The following is a 17,806-nucleotide window of genomic DNA, read 5'->3' on the forward strand; positions in this document are numbered from 1 at the left end:
CATTAATCTGGATTCATTTAAAAAAATAAATACGCTTCCTAGAAGGTTTTGAAAGAAAAACTCTTTCAGACAAGAGAGTGGGAAGTGATACAACCAAAGTGGGGATGTTCATTGCCAACTTGTAGGAACTGTGAGTTAAAGTCAGAATCATGTGTATCAATGGGCTTCCCTGGTGGCGCAAGGGGTTAAGCACAGCACTATGAAGCAGTCCACAGCCTCTGCAGTTTGATCCCCAGCCGGCCAGGGGCCCACATGGTGCAGCACACCTCTCCTGACTCACCTGCTGCTCCCCTCACTAGCGTGATTGGATCAATCTGCCTGTTCTGTTCACCACTCTGTCTCTGGTGAATCCTCTCACCCCCTGCATCTCTGACCTGTACCCCATCTCTTGTATGCATACATAAATAAATCTTTAAAAAAAAAAAATCATATGTATCAAGTATGAGGATTTGAAAACCAGCAGGCAACAGGGCAGATGATGTTGAAGGGGAGATTGGTCTGCATACTGTATATGCAGCATTTAATTGCAGGCCTATGTGTCTCTTCAGTTTCTTGGATGTCCACACATTCTGGTGTTTGGCACATATAAAATCACACACCTTGATGAATTGCTCTCCCACTACTACCCACAAAAACAACTCTGCCTCAAACTATAGTATATGTGAGCAAGAAATAAATTTTGAAAATGATATGGCACTGAGAACTTTGGGTTTTATATTATAATAGCAGGCATTAATTAATATAGAAATTGGTGTCTTGTCATAGAGTACTACCTAAAATAAGAGGTACCAACTTTGTAATCAGGACGTAGACAAAAAGAAAACTAGTATCAGAGGTTGGAAAGATGGAGACCCAAGTTACACAAGGGCAAGATGTTTGGTAACATCATCACCTTCAATAACTAAGAAACAGACAGTGTAGACTGAGCTTGCAGCTCTAAGGAAAAAAATTGGAATGTAGAAATATTTGTAATAAAATTAAAGAAATAGTAAATATAATATTAAAGTAATATTAAAGAAAAAGATTTTCTCAGTGAAATTTGTTGGTTTGCAAGTACAAATAGAAGGGGATAGAATCCCAAAAATTGTATGCTGAAAGGGTTGGAAAAGCTGACTGCTTCAGAATCTCAAACAGTAAGAAATAAGATTGAAAAAGCTTTGAGTGATGAAGACTCAAAGGTAGTACAGAAAGAAACTGAATTTAAAATAACTAATATGAGTGTTTCCTTCCCTGAGCTTGGGGGCCTCTACATAATCACCATTTAATTGAGAAGGACATGGAACAGTAAGGTAACATAACAGATAAAGCTTGATAATAATGTCTAGGCAAAAACTTCTAGATTAGTTATTCATGTAAGGAACTCAATGAAAGAAAATAGAAGAGAAACCTACTGTTTGGACAAACAGTATGGATAAAATGTATGACCTGAGACACAACAAACCTGGACTATTTTTTTAATTATTTATTTGAGTCTTTAAAGAAACCTTAAGTCACCAAACAAAGGGCAGCAAATACTGTGTGCCGCTTTCTAAAGATGGCAGACTCCCCAGTGACCACTTCAAATGTTGCCGTGGAGAACTAAAGATGGGAAGGAAATTGGCAGGACAGAGCCAGGAGTTATAGGAAACAAATGATAACAGATTTCTTTCAGAGAGCAGAATCAAGGTCTAATTGCCCCTGATTGGAGGCCTTCACCTTGGCTATCCACTGGCTTCCATAATCACTTGAAACCTGTGTCTACTAGGCATCTCCCATTTTACCCTATTCAAAATGGGAGGTTTTAGTGCTGTTATGCTGTCTCTGCTCCACCACTGAAGCCTGGGTCGTGCTAGGGGAAAGGACAAATAACTTTTTTCTTTTTTAGCTTATAAATCACAGAACCGTGAGGACCCTGATTTAGGTATGATAGAGAAGACTGCACATTGGCCAGAGACCCTGAAGAGTGAGCTAGCAAAGGGTATGTCACCCCAAGATGTCCAGAGCAGGCTGCCCCAAGACTTCCCCCCTTTGGCATGTGGATCATTTCAAGCTAAGGCCATTCAAGGCCCTGCACCCTCAAGAAAAATTATTACCACTCCCTTAACCACCAGCAATGAAATTACCTAGCTTTTGCATTATTTAAAAAAACAAAACAAAACAAAACAAAACAGCTTGCTAGAGGAGAAACCTGTCTATACAGCAGGGTAAACATGAAATTACAGAGCATCAGGCCTTTGTCCTATGACCCACTCTCTCTTCATCATAGAAGTCCCCCTTCTCTCTTCTTGAAGGCCCAAGTCCTTAGACCATCCTTCCTCAGGATAAATACTCACATGTCCTATTTACTTTAGAATTTACATGCATGTAGATTCTCCATGTGTCTGTCATTAAATTTGTTCTTCTACAAACCTGTCTGATGTTACTCTGATTGCTTGACCAGCTTAAGAAGAACCTCTCCACCCCTACGACAGACACTATGTCTACATGTGACCTAACGTGTCTCCTTCTGGGAAGAAGTGGGTTCTAGATGTGAAAGGAAAAGTGAAAGAGGAATTTGTTGACCAAAGGGGGAGCTCTGGCAGAGGCTTTTTCCTCCCACATACACAGCAAAGGGATGTTTCCCAGTATCCTTGAAGCTTTGATTTGATTGTGACTAAGGCTGGCCAATAGGATGTACATAGAAGGGGTAGCTGCCTATTCCAGTTCTGATCCCTACACACCTCTTGTGTAATCCTCTGCTTTCTCATCCACTATCTGCTGGCTGGGCATCCAAGACCAGGGCAATCTTGGATGTCACAGCCTGGAGGTGGCACAGTTTTCGACAGCCTGAGTCCCTAACTGGTCATGTAAGGCAGGGCCTCTCCATCCAAATCTAGTGACTAAAGGTGACCGTGAATAAATGGAGGGAGAACCTGAACTTTACTTAGGAGAGAAATAAACTTCTAATGTTTTAAGTCAGAATATCTCAAGACATCTGTTAGAGAATTAACATCACTTTAAATCCAAGATCTTAATAAAAATTAGCATGTTCTAAAAGATGACAACTGTAAACATCCCCATTTAATGTGCCGAATAAATGAATTACAGCACAGGCATAGAATAATGAATAGTCATTAGAAATAATGATGTAAGCAATATTTGTTTTGTTTTGTCTTTAGATTATGTTTATTGAGATCGCATTGATTTACAACACCATAGATGACATAGGGTTATCAGTTCATACCTCTACAAACATATGTTCTCACACTACATCCACCACTAAGAAAGCAATATTCTTTAGTTCGTTAGCATGAAAATGTTTTGTGCCAGAAAAAAATTAAGTTAGAAAACATAATCCACTTCTGTAAAATTGTATATGTATATAACACAGGCTCTGAGAATACTCTAGAAAGGTGTTCATTAAAGAACAGCAGGGGGGCCTCCCTGGTGGCGCAAGGGGTTAAGCACAGCACTGTGAAACTATCTGCAGCCTCTGCAACAGGAGTTTGATCCCCAGCAGGCCAGGCAGCTATCCACATGGCACAGAAGACCTCTCCTGTCTCGCCCGCTGCTACCCTCAGCAGTGTATTTCAGTAGATCCACCTTTTCTGCTCCCCACTCTGTCTCTAGTGAATCTTTTCACCCCCCACACCTCTGGCCTGTACCCCAGTTCTTGTATGCATAAAGAAATAAAAAGAGAGAGAGAGAGAAAGAAAGAGAGAGAGAGAGAAAGAAAGAACAGCAGTGAAATAAGCGGGATTTTGGTGATTATTTCTTCTTCTACCAAGTATTTTTGACTAGTTTGACTTTTTTTACAATGCTTATGCTTTGCTTTTTATACAAAAACAATAAAGCCATGTTTGAACATTAACTGTATTATTTTCCCTTCAGCTGACCCTGTAAAGTCCCTTTCAATTCCCTTAAGATCTACTCCCCCATTCCCTTCAAAGTGAAATTTCCGAAAATCATTACTTCAAAGAAGTCAGAAAACCTGTGGGCGAGAAATGCTCCTCCCAAGACAATAACAATCTCATCTAGGTTTACAGCTCATCTTCACTTTTCACAGCACATATATTTCCATCAGTTTATAAGAAGTGACATGATTTCAACATCCCCGTCTCTGTCCCCTGATTCCAGAACATGGGGCAGGCCTTGTAAACAGACCACTGTCCCAGGAGAGGAGGAAGAGCCAATGTAATGTTGGGACCTGTGCTAAAGGCCCCAATTTGATCTAAACAAGGAACTACTGAGGGGAGATGAACAGGGAGCCATAGCTCTGGGTTCCATCCCAGACCAATGCAACACAGCTAGGGTTACAATAAGGCAAAACAAATATTCTGATTCCCAGAGCATGTAAAAGTTATGTTTACACTATACTGTAGTCTATTAAAAGTGCAATAGCACTGCGGCCAAAAGAAATATATATACTTTAATTAAATGTGACATAGAGATACAAATTAAGCACCTGCTGTTGAAAAAAAAAAAATGGCTCTGATAGACTTGCTCAATGCAGGGTTGCCACAGGGCATTAATTTGTATAAAATGTATCTGTGACATGCAATAAAGGAGCTTGCCATAAAGTCAGGTATGCTTGCTGATAATGTCTACCACTGAGTTAACTGCCTTCCTCCAGGCAGGGTGAGAGAATGATGCTCTGACCGACATCTGCAATGTCAGGATTGCAAACAGGCACCCATGGTAATGATTCTTGCCCTTGGGGTTTGGTTTTAGGTAACCATACTTTGGCTAAATAGCTGCCATAAAAATTATAGGACTTTGAGCAGAGGTATGAGCCAGGTAAACCAGAGTTCTAGGAAAATTAATCTGCCCCACTGTAAGTAGGAAGAGGTTAGAGGTTCTTCCTACTTACAGTGGGGCAGATTAATTTTCCTAGAACTCTGGTTTACCTGGCTCATACCTCTGCTCAAAGACTCTGAGGAACTTACCAAGCCCTTAAGTACCTAACAAATTAATAGCACTCACAAAGCCCACGTAGGCAGTGCAGGAAAATTGAGACCACTCCAATTACATCAAGCAGAGGACATTTAGTACAGGGAGTTGATTGCAAAGCTATGAAAAGAAGTGCAAGAGAACAAAGGAGAAGGAGCGGTCAGAAGCAAAGAGGAAGAAGGACTCATAGCCAAAGAGCACATTTTCATGCTCCTGGGCTGTGTGCCTGAGCCTGTTCAATCTGCTCCTCTGTTGAAGAGGTTGTCTCCACTGGTTCTGAAGCCTGCAAGAAGTCCCAAATCTGGAGTCCTAATCATCCATCATTGGATTGGGTTTCTCTGAGTCTCCTCTGATATTCTGGCATTGCTCCAGCAACTACCTGCAACTGGTTCTATAAAACCTGGAATCGGGAAGTATTTCTCTTCCCACCTCTGGCCTCCTAGTGGCTCTAACTAGCAGAACTTAACCGGAAGGAAGCTGGGGAAGTTGCTGGATGTTGTACTACCTTCCAGTTGTTTCAAACTTCCAGCCCAGCAGCAAAGAACTCAGAAGGGCATTCGGGGGCCCAAGAGCCAATAAGCAGCATCCAGTCTGACCCATTCTTTTCTGAGTGTATTAACAAATTTCCATTGTGGATGTGGTGAGGAGGGCAGTAGTAAGGAGCTGAATGTTGGAAGACAGAATTATAGCCTTGGCTTCCAGGAAAAGCCTACAGAAATTTTAGTAATGAGGAAAGAACAGAAGTGTTCCTCTGACTAAGGAAATCGTATCATTGAAATTGAAGTGAAATGACCAAGTTAGAGCCAGGCAAAGCTCTCCAGAAGAATCTCTCCAGAAGACTGCTAATTCAGCATCTTCATCCTATTGACAGGGCCACTGCTAGTACATATAGCCCATCATGCAATTTTTTTTAAGGTGCCCTCTGTGGGGGGATAAACCATAAAAAGAGGTCCTCTCTGGGAGGGCAAATGAGAAAAAGGAAGCTCCTCTGAGCTGATGGATTAGAAAAAGGCATGTCTTTCTCAGCACCAGGCCCTAGCCTGATGTCAGCCCTACTCGCCCCTGGACTGGCACCTCACCCTTCCGCAGGGTGAGGTGATATCATGTGCACAGCTACAACCACTTATTTTAATATGCTACTATTTTCTAAGCCTTTTGCCTATATCATATCATGTTATCCTCACAACGGAATAAGCAAAATGCTTTCCAGCTTACAGAGGAAATTAAATTACTTGTTCTGCATCACATACCTAGCAAGTGACAGAATTGCTGTGGGGATTTAAAATTTACTATTAATTCCTCAAAAATAACACTGAATGCCAATGATGAGGAGGACACGATAGTCAGATCTTTACTCATTTGGCCACAGTCAATACTCCTAACAGTATGAAGGGCTATTATTACTTTCAATCCACTCGCCCAGGGTCCCCTACTAGGAGCACTTGAACACCAGGTCCAAGGAAATGTTCCTCCTCGTGCGGGTGTACATGCCACATGCACGCAACCCCAGCTGCCAGGAATGGCATCTTTCATTTATTTATTTTTGATACTAGTTACTGCCTCATTCAACAGAGGGCCAAGCACAGTCAAATCTGATGGGACAAGGAGACCACATAGGAATATCTGAAGCTGAGATTTCCTGTGGGTTTTTTTTTTTTTCCTACTGGTGAAACAAAAAGCCCCTTTGACTCTGGCTCCTTTGGGGTTCCAGGAAACAAGCTGGCATTCTCTTTGCACTGAAGGGCCTTTGACTCCCACATTCACTGCAAACAATGCTGAAAGAACACCCAAAGGATTAGTCAACTGCCAAGTCCCCAGTGTCACAGAAGTTCTCCCTCAGTGGAAATAGCTTACAAGAGACAAAACCAAAAGTGTAGTCCTCTACATTAAGGCCGATGAGGTTTGGTGGGAAAGCAAGCAGCTGGGTCTCTCTCTGTCCCAGTGTGCACTTGGGTTGGGTTCATTTTCATAATGGTTCTATAAAATAAATGGGAACTGGGAGTCTTTCCTCCCTGGAGCCAAAACACCTGAGAAGCCAAGCTAGAAGTCAAACTCCCTGTGTTTAGAGAGAAAAGCCATGGCAGGCACTCTGCTGAACTGCAATTCTTCTAAGGTTAGAATGCCCTCTTTGGGTATGAAATGATACCAGCAAGAGCAATGAATTTTCTGAGACAGGAGAGGAAAACTATCAGAGAAGACTCAGAGAAACCTAAATCCAGACAATGTCCTAGTGGAGAATCTTACAGAGTTTATATTTCATATAGATGAAGATTTTATAAAGAAAAAAAGTAAATTACTTCTTCCAAAGCAAACATTGACTGGATCTAGAACAGAATGTCCATTGCAGAACCACCCCAGATATGCTGTTATGCAGCCAGCACTCTCTACTATATATTTGATAACAGTCATCCACAATGAGCCGCAACTGCACAAGCAGCACTGGAGTGCTTAGGTCCAAGGAAGCATCATATGGGCTTGTCAGTGATGGGGGGCATTGCAGGGGGCACCTTGACAGTTCTAACCCTTTACCTTTTGTTCTATCAGTAACAGCAGTTGCCCAATACTCTCTCCAAGATAAGCAGTCTCTGGAAGCATTCAGGGCAGGATATCATCCGCCCTCAGGTTATAAAATCTTGCACCAAAAGATTAATCCAACAGGCAACATCAGGAGAATAATTAAAACCATTGTGAGGTTTTGGCATGACAGGTGTGAGGGAAAGACGTCTGGAATATTAAAAAAAAAAAAAGCTTCAAAAATATTTACATACAATAAATAGTTGTACGTAATATTTGCAGATAATCCCAAATCAGAATCAAGAAAATATGACAGTGAGAGTAAAATTGATAGGATTTATCCACTTTTCCATTCAATCTACACAACTTGGCCATCTCAAAGGGATAGGCAGAGCAAGACAACACAATAGCCAGGCCAAGGATCAAAAGCCAAGGACATAATAGATGTTCAATAAGTATCTTTTGATGAGTGAATAAATTATAGCTATCTCACACCTTAGGCAGATAGATGATGAGTTAATAAACTTTTAATATGCAAGTGCTTCACATGTTTCTGAACAAACAATAAAATCAAACCTATAACCAACAGGATTAATGGTCATAAAGTGCTTCAAAATCCATTAAATGAGACTCTGTCTGAGAACCACAAACTTTCTCTCATTTATCTCACATCCGTCTGACCTGACTAAATACCCACAGTGGCAAAACCTCATGGGCACAGGAGCAAGGTGATGGCAAGATTTTATCCCACTGAGTTAAGGAAAAAGGCATCTAGTTTTCTCACCAATCACATGTATCATAGGAACCAAAGACCTGGATTAAGGTATAAGGGACTAACTATATAGCAAACAGATTATAGGCTGATGTCAGGGGCAGTATTAGAAAGTTTATAATAGATTCTTTTTTTACTGAAATAACTGGCTTGTAACATTATACAGGTATCAGGTGCACATGTTGTTTTAAACCAATGCAGGTCAGTAAGAATTCTACTAAAGGTCTAACACAAATGATGTGAAGTTAAATAAGACAAGGCCTGGACTAATTTAACCCTGACTAACAAAACATACCTATATGTTTCTCTCCATTGAATTTCTAGCTAACTTACCCCTCCCCCAGTTCTGTAATGATTCATTTATGGGAAAGCCAGTTTCCTAATCTAGACAAGGCATTAGAAAAAAGAGAAGGGGGAACTTTTGTTCATTAAAAAGCAGAACAAAAATTTTAAAACAATGTCAGCATAAATATATTACAAGATTAGCATAAAGTAAAGTAACCTCCTTGGTACATCTCATTTTATTTCCACTGCACACTACTTCACCTCAATCAAATTGGGAAAATAGGAGCAATATCAATACCTTTTCTTATATATCACCTTATGCTTTTCAAAAAGTTTCAAGGGAACCAACTACCATCTCTGGTAAGTTGCCAAAAATGACCAACACAAAAGGAAGGCAGAGATATACCTGTTGGATGACCTCTAGACTGTTTAGACAATGTAAAGTTATTCCTTTGGCCACAGACATATGAATCCACAAGAAAGAATGATATTGTAGACAGCAAGGGGATGGGCACTGTTCAAGAAGGAATGCCCCACACGTTACCATGGCAACACTGGAAGAGTCTCTAATGTTACCCAGCATACTCTTGCCATTGTGGTAAACAAACAAGGGCAAGATTCCCACCAAGAGAATTCACCTTGATATTGAGCATGCTAGGCACTGGACTAGCCGAGAGAGCTTCCTGAACATGTGAAAGAAAATGATCAGAAAAAAAGGTCAAAAAAAGCTGTTTGGGTTCAACTGAAGCACCAGCCTTCTCCACCCAGACAGGCACACTGTGAGAAGGAAAGGGGCCTGACATGGCACAACAGGTGTGAGGGAAAAACCTCTGGACTATTTAAAAAAAAAAAAAGCTTCAAAAATATTTACATACAATAAATAGTTGTGTGTAATATTTGCAGATAATCCCAAATCAGAATCAAGAAAATATGACAGTGAGAGTAAAACTGATAGGATTTATCCACTTTTCCATTCAAACGACCATTTAGGTCACATAAAGAAAGATACAAAAGCTGCAGGATTGGGAAATAGTTCAGAATTCATGCCCCAATTCCCAAGACTAGTTAATTGGCTGCGTAGATGGTGAACTCATGAGTGTTAGATCAGTGGGGATACTCCCATTTGTCATGGCCCCCACACAGCTGGGAACCCTGTCTCCTGCCATATGGATCTGCCTGAGATGAGAACAGCAATGAAATTAAGCAAATGCAACTCATGGCCAGGATATTAAAGCAGAGTTTCTACAGATGGAGAACTACTAGATCTCTTACTAGAAGAAGAGCAGCATATTTTATATAAAAGTGTAGAAATCAATACTTAACTAAATTATCTTCAAAACTAGCATGCCTAGAAATAAACATCACTACAGATAACTTGTAAATTGAAGGATTTCTTGCTTTTCTACTTCTCATTCAACCTATATTCACTGGTCATCTACTAGGTATTAGCTACTTGTAATGATCTGGTGTATCCAAGCATGTCCAAATATCCTGAACAACATCCAGAACCTTCCTCAGAATAAATTCTCTTTTCAGCACTGAACACTCAGTGGTATGGACAATATTCTACATATGTCTCTGTAACTTAAAAGCTATCACAATATCTCACAATGTGGTTTGTGCATCTCAACAAACATTCAAACTGAACTGAAATTTTAGAACGCTTGACTGGTTTCGAAAGAGAAAAATAACTGATATTGTTATTCAACCTAAAATATAAAAAACTGTTTAATTCAAATCAATGAGAGTAGAATAAATTGTGAGCATACTACATTAATGAGGAGGTAAGGAAGTAAACCAGCCAGCTTCCTTTTGCTACAGTAGCTTACACTGAAGTAAAAAAGGTATATTTAATATATAACAAACGGTAACAGAAGAAAAGAGAAAGCGTAGAGGATTCCAGAGAAGGAGGGTAGGCTGGGATATATTACTGACTAGGTCTTAAATGAGGAATGACATTTTGATCTGCAGAGATTGAGGGCAAAGAGGATAGACTCCATCATATTATTGGTGGGCAGAATAATGTGTGCAATAAAAGAGCCAGTTTTAGGGATTTGGTGCCCAGTTTACAAAACGCCTGGAAAGTGAAGCTAAGAATTTGCTTGCAAGGCAACAATGAGTCTTTGCACAGAGAAACAATAACCTGACCACATCTGTGCTTTGGGAAGATAATTCTGGCAGCAGCATGCAGGCCTGACTGAAGAAAATTACTAAGCAGAGAATACCAGGATGGGAAGACTTAGGAAGAAATAGGATACCTTCCAGAAAAGCATCCTTAAGCTCTAAGGGTTGTCTTAAATCACTTGAAAAGAACACCAGCCTTCCTTGTATCTTCCCTCCAGACTGTATGGTCCTTAAGGATAATCTAATACATCTTTGAACTCCCCGCTGTGCACACTATGGGGCTATGTATATATACTACATGCTAAATAAATATTTTTGAATAGACAAATGCAATGGAATTAATAAATGGATAAGTTTATGTCTCTCAAAGAGAATTATATAACCAAAGCAAAACATAAGGATAAAGATTCAAAGTAATTTAAAGCCCCCAAAACTACTGTTTGAATTGAATGCAGATTACCTATAACTAAAGCTAGCAGTCTCACATTTCTCTATACCTCACTGGTAACTATAATAAAAAGCACTAGGGAACTATAAAGAATAGTACTGAAATATGTCAACTTTTCACCCCAGGCTTTATAATTACAAAACAGCTTTCACAATTCTAAGTTTACAGTGTATTCAAAACATGTGAATCCAAATTTATTTCTATATTTACTTTTTCATTTGACCACTGTAAGTAGTCCTTCCTTTCCCATCAGCATTTGAGTAAGATGAAGTCTGATGTCATTCATACATGCAAAACACATATATTCTCCTCTATCAAAACCAAAGTCTCAAAATTGTACCAAATCATCTTACCAGTGCACTCACAAATTAAGAGACAGCAGTGATAAAAAAGAAATGTGTGCATGTCACAAAATGAAAAATTTTTAAAGATTTTTTTATTTATGCATACAAGAACTGGGGTATAGGCCAGAGATGCAGAGGATGAGAGGATTCACCAGAGACACAGTGGGGAGCAGAACAGGTGGATCTACTGAAATACACTGCTGAGGGGAGCAGCAGACGAGACAGGAGAAGTTTGCTGCACCATGTGGGTTATCTCCCTGGCCAGGGATCTAACTCATGTTGCCAAACTCATGTTGCAGTGGCTGGTGATAGCTTGATAGTGCTGTGTCTTTGACTCCTGCACCACCAGCCAGGCCCCCACAAAACAAAATTTAAACTCAGATTCCACATACAAGACACAATTCACTCTTTAAACTTGAGGGATTTGCCTTTCCACTTATGAAAGCAATTAGTCTTCATGCAGGGCTACCTGTCAAATGCACATTTCTACTCTTGGTCGATTTGTTCGCCTGGATGAACATGATCAAGTTAATGATTAATATCAATCCTAGACATGTGTATCCCTGGGGGGTTACAGTACCTGCTGCACTCAGGCAGCTGACTATGGAGAGCTCACTAAGTATCTTGAGATAGAGCCACCTTGGTGAGGGGAGGAGGCAAATGTGAAATCCCAATAAGCAGGAAATAGGAAATGCACACAGTAGCTCAAGTCCTAGACAATCCCAACCCTACAAGATAAAACCCAGAAGATTCTAGAGCTCAAAATCTGTCCCACACAATGTACGCCACATGCAGACTCCCCCATTATATTCACCAGAGAATCACCCAGTGTTAACACAAATGCTTCCAATGGCAAAGGCTTGCTGCTTTTCAAGGTGATGGGCAGTTTTTATTTTTAGCAAGATTTTCTCTAAATTAAGTCAAAAGTTGAGCCCTTATTCATGTATGGCTCTAATTCCAATTCCGGACCCAGTAGGCACTCTAAAAATGTTGAGTTAATGGTGAAGTGCACAAGTGGATTAGGTCAATTGACCATTTGACCATAGTAGCTGCTCAAAAATCTACGTTTTTAAGAGTCATGATGGCTCAAAAATAATAATAATAACAAGGATTTCATTCAATTCACTTAATATTTCTTAATTAGGTATGAATTCTGCAGAACTACAGAATGAAGCAAGGTTTTGCCACGGTAACATGTATGGGGCATTCATTTTTGATCAGTGCCCTCCCCCTTGATGTTTACACTATCACCTTTCTTCTAGATTTGCATGTATGTGGCCAAAGGGACAACTCCATGTTTTCTAAAAGGCCTAGAGGACATGTGGCAGGCGCATTTCCTCTTTCCCTTTGTGTTGTTCACTCTGGCCACTTCCTGGGGGATGGTGGCTCTGGCCAAAAGAGGAAAGCTAAGAGACGAGAAACCCAGATTCTAACACTCTGCTGCTATCCCTCACTTTTTGTGCCTAAAATGTACATAGGCCAGGGCCTCCCCAGTGGCGCAGGTGTTGAGTGCTGGGTTGCGAAGGTGCCTGCAGCCTCTGCAGCGCAGGTTCTAACCCTGGCCGCAGCAGACCTCCCCTGCCGCCCACTGCTCCCCTCAGCAGTGTATTTCATCGGTCTGCCTGTTCTGCTCTCCACTCTGGCTCTGGTGAATTCTCTCACCCTCCCCTGCTTCTGACTGTACCCAGTGCTTGTATAAATAAATAAATAAATAAATAAATAAATAAATAAATAAATAAATAAATAAAAGGTACATAGGCCAGATTCTATGATCTCCACTGTCATTTACAATTGCCAGTATTCTAGGATCAAATGGTCTTTCTATCCTCAGAGATTGCTATCCCCACCTCATGGAGTTTACTGTTTTAATTGCATTCATTGAACATACAAACCCATCTGCAAATAAAGGGTAAAAGTTCTGTCAGGAGGGCCAAGTATTGGGGTTAAACAGATAAGCTTTTATCCACATATTTTCAGCATGAGCACAAGGCTATGTGCTAGGAAATTACTCTGAAGTTGACATGAGAAAGATAATTAAGGGCTATTTATTTTAATTACTTCATTTGAGACCAGGCTACCACTATATTGACCAAACACATAGTTTTCTGCAGTTGCACTTGTTAACCACACTTAAGGACGCCTCGCTGGCCAGAACTCAAGAGATTTAACCAATTGATCTTTTGAAGCGTCATCCAGTATTAAGTTCTATGATTCTGTTTATAACATTCAATGACCAGCAACCCTAGTTATTAGAGGAAGTCCCACAATATCTACTATCCATATCTGAGACAAGACAGGAAGCAAGTGGCCAAAAGGAAAGACAGTGAGGCTAAAGGAAGCCAACACAAAACCAGTGATCATGTCAGCAGCTGAGCACACCATGTGGGCCTTTGACTGCCTTCCAGAGCCAAATATAAATAATAGTCATTGGTTAGGCACACTTCTTTCCCATGTCCACACGATGTGACAAATTGGAAGCTGATTGCAAAGTCTGTACTCAAAGAGGAAAATTATGATTTCAAAAGAAAAAGTGGGTTTGGAATGGTGATTGGTCAAAGCATATGTATGGTCAAAGTATCTGTGGCAAGAATTCAAAAAAATTGAATGATTGTTGCCAAAAAACATTTGCTAAGGAACCTTCACCACAAAGTCTTTAAAATCAAAAACAGTTTGATTACCCATTTAAGTACATTTTCTCTATTATAATTTTGTATTAAAGAGGTTTACATATAAGAAAAAATAAAATAAAATCAAGAACAAACAACAGAAGACTCCCAATGGCAAAAAGTCTTGCATTAAATGGTGCTGACTGAAAAATGGCTGGCCACAGGTGGCCCCAGCTGTGCCAGAGGGAGGCTGTGCATCTCCAGGGTGGCAGCCAAAGGCATCTCTGGAATCAATATTCTTTGTATGAGAACCCTGAAAATAAACTGAATTATCATCATCAATAGCAAAAGAATAATTCTAACTCTGGACTAATGACCCTAATCTAAAATGTTACCTGTATTTACACTCAGAAACTGTGCTAGTTCTAGATCTTATCATTTAAAGTTCTCATAATACTCTCTCCTTGCTCTGAAGGCCTTTTATCAAATTTTAATCAAAACTTATAATAAAATTCAATCCTCAATAATTTAATCTCTAATCTTCCAATCAAATTTTTAAGTTTATTTTAAAAGTTTCAATGAGCATCATAAAATTTGACTTACCTAAATTAATATCTTAAATATTCAAGCAATAAGCAAGCATTATGTTGTAATTTAGCAAAACAATTATAGTTTGCATCCCATTTTGCAACAGATATAAATTGATGAACATAACACAGAATAGATTACAAGAACAGAAACACCAAGCTATTTGTCTGCACTGGTGAAATTACAATGTTTTTTTTAATGTTTTTGTCTTGTTTGTAGTTTTCTGTGCTTCCTATAATGAGCATGTTTTACTTTTGGAAAGCAAATATATATACATGTATACATATTCGTGTATATATATGTGTATGGATATATATATACATGTAAATACATAAAGCTTCATTTAGGAAACAAATAAATTAGAGGTTGCTTCTGTAGCACAGGGACCTGGCATGCACTCTTTCTCAGATGCAGACTTTCTCTGGAGGTCTATTTCCTTCTGGTGTTATCTTGAGTAAATGCTGAGATCCCTGCAGAAACATCCTCGGTCCCAGTCCTGCAAGGTAACCATGACACCAAAAGCCTCAATCCCAAGTGGAACCTAAGGGTGCTAACAAATTTAAGTATTACAGCATAAATTCAGACTAAATTCTATTTAGTTTGATATCTGCAATGAGTCCTTGCAATATGTTCTGTCAAGGTTTTAATGCCTTTTTTTCTCTGTAAGTTTTCATTGTTTAATTTTTTTCAAAAAGATCGTTTGAAATGGGATTCTAAAGTCAGAATAAAAGAAATTAACATCATTTCAAAGTCTCTTCTGCCAGGGCTAATAATTCACTTTTATTTTGTAGTCTATAAATATGTAGGATACATTGTTACCTTAATCTAACATAGGTCCACCCTGAAACATAGCTCATCATTGTAGCTTCAATTCGGTAGTTCATGGAGAACACAGTGGTGAGAGGATCCAGTACTAGGGTTCTACCCTTAACAGCAATGTGAACTTAGGGGGAAAGCAGAGTAACCCTGAATCTCAGCTTTGTGCAGGGATAATAAGGCTTATAAATAACTGTCTCACAAATGTTCAGGGCAAATTTCATCAAAGGAATTCCTAGTGGAGTGCCCAACACACTGTAAGCTCTAAAAAAAAAAAAAATCACAGAAACCATTATTTCCTCCCAATAGAGGGGATGTCTTGTATTTGCCTAGTGCCCCATACCCTTCAAGATGCTTTCGCTACTTGTACTTCATTTGATCCTCATTCAACTCTTACAGTACAAAAAGCAGAAATTATTGTCCCATTTTTCTTTTACCTTTTTTGGTAAATAAAGGAGGAAACTGGGGCCCAAGGTCATCAAACTCAGCTGACCCTGACCTCTTTTTTGCTCAGATTCTCAACTGACCTTCAACAGACTTCATGTGCCATGCTTGGATGTAATAAAACTAAATTTCTCTTAAAACACTCTGCTATTCATATTTTCATCACATCCAAACTGGTATTTCCATCACATTCCAAATTATTTAGGTTTTGTTTTGTAACAATTAGCAGCTAAAGTCATTTATGTAGAGCTTACTAAATATAATATGCCCCAGGTTAGGTGATCCACATCCACTGCACCTTTAAACACCATAACAATCATACAAGGGGGACACTGTGTAGTCTCCATTGTACAAACAGGGAAACTAAGGTAGGGCTAAGCCCAAGATTGAGATGCAGGCAGTCCCCAAATTCCAGGGCTTAGGATGCTGGGATCATCCAAATAGCATTTTCCCAGGTCTCCCTGGTGGCGCAAGGGTTTAGAGGCAACCTGTGAAGCAATCCGCAGCCACTACAGCCTGAGTTCGATTCCTGGCCAGCCAGGGAGCAACCCACATGGCGCGGCAGACCTCTCCTGTCCTGCCTGCTGCTCCCCTCAGCAGTGTACTTCAGTCAGCCTGCCTGTTCTGTTCCCCACTCTGTCTCTGGTGAATCCTCTCACCCCCCCACACCTCTGGCCCGTGCCCCAGCTCTTGTATGCATAAATAAATAAATCTTTTAAAAAATAGCATTTTCCTACTGGCCATACATTTTGCAATGTGCTCTCACAACAAATCTGACACAGGAAGGCCCAGGTTGTCAGTATTTTCTTTTACACTTGAGAGATCCGAGGCTCTCAGAGGTTCTGAGAGAAGTGTTTGAAGTCACCGGCCCTCTCGCGGCCCCATAAGGACGCCACACAGCACTCCCTGACTCACAAATGTCATTCTCTTAAAAGTTTCAAATCCCATTGCATATATTTTAAGAGTGCGAAGGCAGAAATCCTGTCATGCTAGAAAAGCAACCCTCACTTACTGGCTTCAGTACCAATCCAGAGTGTGACCCGTGCTCTGGGGATGAAAACCGAGCGGTCCCTCCCCAGCCCCGCAATGGGCGTTACAGTCGCCAACTGGGAAGTGGGAGGAGACGAAACTGTTTGCAAGCACCCTCGGGAGGTGCCAGCACCACGTTCCTTACCCACCCCCAACCTCTTCCGCCAGGCCCCTGGCCGGGTGGAACCCGAAATTCCTTAGGATGCCTGACCTGTGCCGGCGGGGCGTCCCCTGACCAGCGGGTGCGCAGAGGAGGGAACCCCACCCCCCGGGGCCAAGGCGGCGCGGCGTCCGGGAGCTGATCCAAACCCCAGCCACGCCTGCTCCGCCACCAGGACCCGCCACCGCGCGCGGGTGCGAGCAGCGCAATTTCCAAAACTGCCGCTCCTGGGACTCCGCGCTGTCCCAAGCAAGGACCCGGCTCGACCTGGCGCCGGCTGGCAGCTCCAGACCAGCAATCCACGCGCCCTGCCTCAGTTTCCCTCGCCTCGAAAGGGGTGCACTAACCCAAGTTGCTAATGGAGACACACCCCCAGACCTACACGCCCCCCAGAGCGCGCCCTCCCCGCCTGACACCCCAGTCCGCCGGGCCCCGGTGACAGCGCCCCTACCTGAGCGGAGGGCCCCGCTGCCACGCGCCGGGGCGCTCTGAGGACCCCCACCCGGCATGCGCCCCGCCGGCTCCTCCCGCTCCGCCTCGGCCGCCTCCAACTCCCCGGCTGCGGGCAGGCGCCGGGCGCCCCAGGGCCGGCGAGCGCAGCGCTGGACGGGAAGTGGGGAGGGGGCTGGCGAGGAAGGGGGAGGCTCCTTCCTTCAGCTCCGCGAGGCGCCAGTTTCCTTCCTAGCCCCGGCCCCTTGCGCGCGCGCGCGGACACACTCTCACGCGCGCACACACACACACACACACACACACGCGCGCGCGCGCGCA

The 17,806-nt window shown here is 41.6% G+C and overlaps 1 protein-coding gene across 1 annotated transcript in view; it reads right to left on the minus strand.

The window, feature by feature from the left end:
- The window catches only part of DISC1 (DISC1 scaffold protein), a 315,559-nt gene extending 298,012 nt beyond the window's left edge, over positions 1-17,547 (minus strand). The window contains exon 1 of the mRNA XM_054694671.1: positions 17,490-17,547. Within this exon, the coding sequence (XP_054550646.1) occupies positions 17,490-17,547 (58 nt within the window). The remainder of the gene's footprint in view (positions 1-17,489) is intronic.
- Between the last annotated feature and the right edge of the window lie 259 nt (positions 17,548-17,806).

Source organism: Talpa occidentalis, unplaced genomic scaffold (assembly GCF_014898055.3).
Source record: "Talpa occidentalis isolate TD23 unplaced genomic scaffold, MPIMG_talOcc4v2.1 talOcc4.14, whole genome shotgun sequence".
Lineage (NCBI taxonomy): Eukaryota > Metazoa > Chordata > Mammalia > Eulipotyphla > Talpidae > Talpa > Talpa occidentalis.